Source organism: Oxyura jamaicensis, assembly GCF_011077185.1.
Source record: "Oxyura jamaicensis isolate SHBP4307 breed ruddy duck chromosome 2 unlocalized genomic scaffold, BPBGC_Ojam_1.0 oxy2_random_OJ61925, whole genome shotgun sequence".
In the NCBI taxonomy this organism is placed as follows: Eukaryota; Metazoa; Chordata; class Aves; order Anseriformes; family Anatidae; genus Oxyura; species Oxyura jamaicensis.
The window spans coordinates 1-7,209 of NW_023303315.1; the positions used below are offsets into that span (position 1 = coordinate 1).

The 7,209-nt window shown below is 56.3% G+C and overlaps 1 protein-coding gene and 1 long non-coding RNA gene across 2 annotated transcripts; one reads left to right on the forward strand and one right to left on the reverse strand.

Annotated features, from left to right (window-relative positions):
* The first annotated feature begins 1,516 nt into the window (after positions 1-1,516).
* Positions 1,517-2,255, forward strand: LOC118156991. The gene is made up of 2 exons (XR_004746516.1): positions 1,517-1,867; positions 1,906-2,255. It is a non-coding gene; the product is annotated as an uncharacterized LOC118156991 (long non-coding RNA).
* Positions 2,256-2,764: 509 nt separating this feature from the next.
* Positions 2,765-7,199, reverse strand: LOC118156990 (zinc finger protein 777-like). The gene is made up of 7 exons (XM_035311246.1): positions 6,834-7,199; positions 6,144-6,270; positions 5,465-5,569; positions 5,273-5,386; positions 4,924-5,037; positions 3,152-3,645; positions 2,765-3,115 (listed from the first exon to the last, which is right to left on the reverse strand). The coding sequence occupies exons 1-7, from the start codon at positions 7,191-7,193 to the stop codon at positions 2,765-2,767; spliced, it is 1,665 nt and encodes a 554-aa protein (XP_035167137.1). The 5' UTR covers positions 7,194-7,199.
* Between the last annotated feature and the right edge of the window lie 10 nt (positions 7,200-7,209).

Genomic DNA, 7,209 nt, shown 5'->3' on the forward strand with positions numbered 1-7,209 from the left:
TTTGCTGATTCTTTTACGGTCGTGGTAAGGACCCCGGTGTTTTTTATCCTCCTTTTGTAACGTGCCGTAACAGCCCACAACAGCCTCCTGTAGTTGGTTTGTAGAACAATCCACGCTGTCGAAGTGTTCCCAAGTTTTCGTCTGTTCCGGTTACAGGAGAATCGGTGGCAGCCGAGCTGCTGCTGCACGCAGGGGCACCTCTTTGTCTTCACCCCAGAGGCACCCTGCTCTTCCCAGACTCGAAGGAGCGGGCTGAGCCGGTGACGACCGCAACGCCGTGGCTGCTGAAAACTTTTTGCCCGCAGCAGGATCAATTGGGTCCGCCTGCAGGATGAGAACTGTGCGGTGAGATGCTTACCTGCTGCTTTTACGTGCTGTTACCCTTCAGGCCCTGTTCGGATCTCATACGCATGCATGGAAAACAACGCTCCTGCTCAGGTTCTGCTGCGGTATTAAAATAAAAACAAGAAAAAGCAACGAAAACCCACTCTGTTCTGCAAGGGAGGCTTTTGTCTTCCCGTCAGTAAGGTGAGATACAACCAGCTGCCACTGGCTTTGAGCAGGGGACGCGAGGTAGGTGTGACAGACCTTCCCCCTCCAGCACAGATGGGAAGGTCCCTGGGATCTCCGTGACCACGCGAAGCAGGTAAAGGGACTTCAGAAAAGACCGAAAATAGCAGCACTGAGGACTTCACACTTTGATCCGTTCAAGTTTAATGTCATTATTATAAAAAAAATCAAGTATCTACTGCCGTAGATGTAACTGGCGTTTCAGACACAGAGAGAAATGTGTTCCCTGCCCCGAAGGCTCACAGTCTAAGTTAAATAAAAGGTAAAACGGAGACAAGCAGCTTAATCGGAGTCAGCAGGAAACCACCGGAGGGCTGGTTGGTTTACCTGCCTATTGAACAGGACCCAGACGAGCTGTCTGGGCATCAAATGCCCTGTACTGCTAACTGCTGAGAGATTTTCCTTCGGCACGTCAAAAAGTGGAGAAAAAGAACGGATGTGGACCAGTTTTATGGCAGCAAGTGGCCACTGAACACCGAGAAGCGATGAAACATGGAGCCCTCTGTCCCCACAGATCTAAAATTTGGAAAAAAAACAAACAAACGGCGACATGCACAGAGGCTCACCACACACAGCCCCACTCAGACGCGTCAGAAGCCGTGAAATCAAAGACCTCAGCGAGAAGAGGCTGCGGGCAGATGTCAGCAGGCAAACACCTGCAGCCGCTGACGCTTCTGTCGGGGGCTTTGTGCCAGCTTTGTCCCGCAGCACGGGCTCGCAGCAGTCACGCAGGTTCACCCTGACCTGCTCTGGATTCTGTAAAAATTGGGTTAGCTGAAACAGGCGGCAATGAACGGCGAGGACCTGGAGAGAGACCTCACTTCGTGGCCAAAAGAGCTTCCAGGCTGAAACTGAGGACTTCCAGCTGGACCGGAGGAACACCTCTGTCCCTGCAAGGACGGGCCAGGCACCTGCGTCCTCCCCTCGGCAGACCCTCTGGGGCCAGGCAGTGACAGAGGGGTTTCTAAAGCCTGGTGAGTGATGGGGAGAACCCGTAGCAGCTTTCAGCCAGGTCAGGAAGCAGCACAAGCCCTGAAGTTGCACGACGTATTTGGGCCATTTGTTCAAAACATCTCAATTGGGGATATAATGAAAAAAAACCTCCTATGTACCCCAAGGTAACAGGAGGAAAGGGAGATGAAGACAACAGGGACGTACAAAGAAAAGCGTTAACGTACAGGCAGTTAGCAGAAAGTTATCCCAACCATCACTTCAGCCCGAGTACAGCTGTGCGCTGCCTCTGGCTTACAAGTGTTTTCCCCCTTCAGTTCCACCGGGAGTCCTACAGGTATCAGGAGTCTGGGCGATGCCTCCTCCCTTGGCTGTGCTCAGGAGAGGGGCAATGAAGCGAATTCCCCGCAGTTACTGCGCTACAAACCCAGCCTCCAGCGGAGCAGGACCCAGTGCACGTCAGAACAAGCTCACACTTCAGGGCAGAATGGGGCCCTACCAATGCACTTCACAGAAACGTAAATCTGATTTTAAGCTCCAGAGAAGGAACTGAGAGAGGCTGGGGAGTGTCCTCCTTGGAGATCTTCAGGAGCCACCTGGACGTGGGGCAGCAGCTCTGGGTGGCCCTGCAGGAGCTGGGGCTGGACTGCACGGACCCAGAGGTGCCCCCAGACTCAACCATTCCGTGTGACAAACCTTTATTTCAAGCGAGCTTCCCGAGCAGCAGCAGCAATGAAAAGGTCCCTTGGCCTGTGCATGGAGAGAGCTAGGAGCTGCCCAGCTGCCCCTCTTTGGCAAATGGGGCATCCATGCAAGCCACGAGCCAGACCTCACCTCGTGCACGTCTCCGGCTGCCTGGAGTCTTTTGCCAAGGTGTAACTCAGACCTGGCCATGAAACTGAGCACTGCAGGAGTTCGTCCAGGAGAGCAGCCAGGGAAACCCCAGGCAAAGAGCAGCTGCTTCCAAAAGCCTTACCTTGCTGTGGCCAGTTCAAATAACTGATTCAGCCCTGGAGAGGCCCCAGACACTTTTATTCTCAAGAGATTCTGGGGCCGACTGTGAGGTATGATGGCATGCCATCACCACCACGAAGGAAGGGGCAGCAATGCCAGGTTGGATCCTAATTCTACTTTGCTTGGACCTTTGGGATAAATTGTTAGAGGGACTTCAGTGCTGAGCAGCAGAGGTTCTCCCCTCCCCTACCTCTTCCACCCTGGGGCTGTAGGGCCACGTGAGCACAACTTAGAAGCTGTGTAGCGGCGCCTCCCTCACACGACTGCCAGCCACACAGTTCCTCTCACGCAGGTGGATCTTCTCGTGCTGGAGGAGGTGCTGCTTCTGGGTGAAGCGCTTTGAGCACTCGGTGCACTGGTACGGCCTCTCCCCGGTGTGGATCCTCTGGTGCCGGGTCAGGTTGGAGGGATGGCTGAAGGTCTTGCCGCAGTACGAGCACCAGAGGACCCCTGGGCTGCGGCCCGAGTGCACGCGGCGGTGGATGATGAGGGTTTTCTTCTGGGGGAAGAACTCCTGACACTTGTTGCACTTGTAAGCCCTTCCCCGTGCGTGGCTCTTCTGGCTCGGTTTCTCAGAGCCGTTGGCGCCGACGCTTTTCATGCACCTGGCACCGCCACGCGCCTTGGCCCGGGCTTTTGCGTTCTGGTTCTGCCTGAAGCTGCCCCTGGCCACGTGGGACCTGTCTTCCACGTGGATCTGCTGGTGCTGCTGCTGGAGGAAGACCTCCCCGTCCTCGGTGTACTCACTGCCGCACAGCGTGCCGTGACTCTGCTGCTGCATCATCAGCATCTTCTTCAGGCACAAGCCCTTCCTACACGCGGCGCAGGAGTGGGGCCTCTCCTCAGGACAGTCTTGCCTGTAGAGCGTGACGGTGCTGATTTCACCCAGACCACCTTCCCCGTGAGCGGATGGCACCAGCCTGCTTGTGCTCTGGTTTCCCAGGGGCACGGGAGAGCCGTACTGACCATCAAAGGGCAGCGCCTCGCTGGGACCCTGGAAGACCACCTCCTCCGGTTCCCCGGATAAAGCCGTGGGGGACTCCGAGCTCTGCAGGCATTCATCGGAGTCCAGCTGCTCTATTTTGAACGCTATCACCTCATCTGCTGGAACTGAGGAGAAAAGCAAAGGGGCATTCACTGGTGGGAGACACGAGACGCTTCTGAAACCCCCTCACTCGTTCCCCTGCCGCCCCCGAATCAAACAGGCCCCTCTCACACAGGGAGCAGAGGCTAAAGGAAGAGGGAATATGACCGAGAAGCACAGGAATGCTTCCCTTCCAGCTGGCTTAGCAGTGACCGTGAAAAGCCACCAGGCAGGGGGCAGAGAGGAGCGCTGCCTTTCAAGACAAGAGCGTTCAGTGCTCCCCAGACAGTTTGCAAAGCTGTCTGCAGCCGCTGTCCTCCTCCAAAGTGTTTTCTGCCTTCCCATCTGCCTTCCCTCTCCTCCCAGGATGTGGAGAACCACCTGTGTGGCCTCCTTCTTGAAAGGGGACACATGAACACTGGCTGTTTTTGAGTCCAGATGTGCCTAGAGCTGCTTTGGATGTGCATGACGCCAGGAAGTGTCCCCCCCGGTCCCCCTGAGGCAGTACAAGTAGGTTTTCCCTGAGGGTTCATTGATTCTCATCTCTGAGCTAGGTGCCTGGGGTTCTCCGCTCTAAACCTGCCGGGAACTTTCTCTTGACTTTCATTCCTACCTGAACACTTAATTTCAGTTGACTTGGACAGGAGTATGACCTATAGGTGGGAAAGCAACCAACTGCTGGCAGTTTCCATTTAAAAAGTTGTGGGCAGTGTGAGGGCAGAATGTGAACAGGGATCGGCCTCGTGTCCGGACAGCGTGGCTTCCCCGTTCACTGGTGCTGAGGAGTGACTGACAGCGGAGGGGTGACAACAAGCAGAGGTGACACTAAGGGCATGAGAAAGAGCATCTGCGATTAACACACGGCGGGGCAAATATCATCAAAACCTGAGCAAGCCCCACTGACAAGGAGAAGAAACAAAGACCAGGACTGGTGGTGAGGGAGAAAGCAGGGAAGAAGGAAGCGACTGGTGAGCTGCCGGCCAACAGTCTACTGATCGTGTATTACGTTGCTGATGGGAATGGAAGAGCCATCCCAGCTCAGCTTTGGAGAAGACCTTGAGAATTAATTGCCCTCAACTTCAGTCCTAACGATTCCTTGTATTGTTATGGCCCTCTTTACTTGCAGTGCTTTGTTTATCTGGATCTTTAACCTTCCTACCAGTAAAACTGCCGATAAGCTTTCTGCCTGCTCTGCTGGCCTCAGAAAGGCTCTTGCTCTCTCCCCAGGCCTCAGCACACGCTGTCCCACGGCAGGACCATCCTGGGTGCTCTCCCTGCGCGTTGTGGGACTGCTCACGACTCACCCACACTGAGCTCAGTGAACTCCATGTCCTCCGTGGCCTCCTGCTCCTCCGTGCACAGCTCGTCCTCTTGCTTCAGAGCGCCCGCGAAGCTCGGCTCTGGAATGCCGTACTCTGCTAATGCGAAGAGGGGACTCCCTTACCGGGTACCACAGTATCCTTCGACTTGCTGCACCCAGGACGTTTGCTCCCAGCCACCCTGCATTCATTTTTAACCCCTCTCCAGGATCTCCTGCTCCCGCTGCTGGGAGCTTTACTCAGCCCTGTAGAGGGGGCTTCCCACTACCCCACAGCTGATCGTGTTTCAGGACAGTGTTACTGTGCCCAAACGCCCTTCCAGAGCAGCACTCACCAGGTGTGGGGTCTGCCAACACTGCTTTTGCCTCCAGGTCCTCCTGTTCTGTCAGGCACTGCACTCCTTTGCTGTCCTGGCTGCTTGCATCAGGTCTAAACACCAGAGACTCTGCTACTGGGAAAGATCAAACCCATTACATTTTCTAACACTATTACCCAAGGATAAACCTGCAACCACTTCATTCCTTGCCTGCGCTTGGCTCCACAGCACTCTCCCTCTCTCCCAAAGCCACCTCATCGCAGGGCACCTCTCTCTGAAGCCGGGACAGGAGGTCGGGTTTGGAGATTGCGTAATCTGGTGAGGCACAGAGGTGTTGTCTTCAAAATCGTTGCTTTCATTTGCAACTCACTGCATTTCACTGCCCTCATCCCTGTAGGTGCCAGGCGAGGCAGGGAGCCTGCAGCAACACATGCCTGCAGGGCTGAGCAAAGTCCTCGGTGGAGGAAGGGACCTCTGCAAACACTGCTGGGGAGGAAGGGACCTCTGCAAACACTGCTGGTGGCAGCTGCATGCCCCGAGGCGGCTCCATCGTCCAGAACACACCACTTGGTGAGAGCTCTCTGCGGGGCCCACCAGAAGACGGTGCCTTCTGGCTCGGGCAGCCAGCCCCACCGCAGAAAACATCTGGGGGCCTGAGGGAAGGGGTCTGCGGGCTGTGCTTGGCATGGAGCAGCCTCTGGAGGTGATGGCAGCCAGTGCCCACCTCAGCGAGTCCTGGCTGGACATGTGCTGTGCTCTACGCTGGCCTCAGCAGCGGGCAGAGCCTTCCCCGTGTTTCTACACCTTCGGCTCCCAGGTGTGGGAAGAAGTCCCCCGAAACAGAGCTAGTCGAGCAGCACCGACAGCTGACTGCAGACGTGTTATTTACCCAGAGAGATCAGAGATTCGCTGTTCCCTCGCAGCATGTTTTTGTACAGCTCCCTCTGCCATTCCTCCAGGTTCTCCCACTCTTGCTCGGAGAAGCCAGCGGCGTTGCTGTCAAACCCTTCTGGGGCCTGCAATCGTAGAGGTCACACACTCAGCACCCGCTCCGGCACGGTGAGACACCTCTGCCATGCTTACAGCACCAGGGAGAGAAAACTTCTGCATTTGTATTTCTTTTTTACTGCTAGATCAGGTGCTGAAAGGAGAGGAGAAATCCTGTCTGGGGGCATTGTCACCATACGATGAGAGTAAGGGCTAGGATCTTCACTTTGAATAACTCGGTTAATTTGTGCTATTTCTGCGAACACTCGATGTTTCTACCTCCCCTGGTCCCATAATAAGGGTAATTCGTACACTTGGGTGTCATTTTCAGGGGAAAAATGTTACTGTTTATTGCAAAGTGCAACGGTCTGTCCTTTGCCAGTGAAATTCAGCTCATGCAGAGGAGCAATCAGCCAGGGGAAGATCCTTGTTGGTGGCACAGGACAGCACCCTCTGCACGCTGCTGATGTGCTCGGGGAAACAAAGGGGCTCCCAAGACCCCCTCCCGGCCATCAGCACCCCGGAGGACTTCCTGAGGGCCCTGCTGAGATGCGATAAGGAGAAGTGGTAACGATAACGAGCCAGCCCTTACCTTGGGCACCTCTCCCCGGGGGCCGGGGGGCAGGCGCAGCACCCAGAGGTTCCTGTTCCTCAGCAGGTTCTCCACGCTCTCCAGGCGCTGCTGGAGGTGCCCGTACTCCTGGACCAGGGTGCCCAGCACGGCCAGCTTGCTCTCCAGCTGGTTGCCGAAATCCACCACCGTCCTCTCGCAGTCCACGTACTTCTTCTCCGTGGTCACCGTCCTGCGCTCCAGCCCCAGCAGCCGGGCGGCCTGGGCCTCCACGCTCTTCTCCACCGCCTGCACCGCGGCCACCACGGTCCACAGCGAGATGCAGCCGCTACCGGGGGGGCCCGGAGGGCGGAGGGGACCGGGGGGCGGCGGGGAGGCCATGCCCCCGGGGGGGGGG

What these genes read in the sequence shown, in the direction of transcription:
- LOC118156990 (XM_035311246.1), bottom strand. Translation starts at nt 7,193, where the DNA reads ATGGCCTCCCCGCCGCCCCCCGGTCCCCTCCGCCCTCCGGGCCCCCCC. An exon ending in TGCTGTGGAGCCAAGCGCAG is followed by an intron (nt 5,387 to 5,464) that starts GCAAGGAATGAA and finishes CTTTCCCAGTAG; the next exon opens with CAGAGTCTCTGGTGTTTAGA. An exon ending in AAGCCCGGGCCAAGGCGCGT is followed by an intron (nt 3,116 to 3,151) that starts GGCGGTGCCAGG and finishes GTCGGCGCCAAC; the next exon opens with GGCTCTGAGAAACCGAGCCA.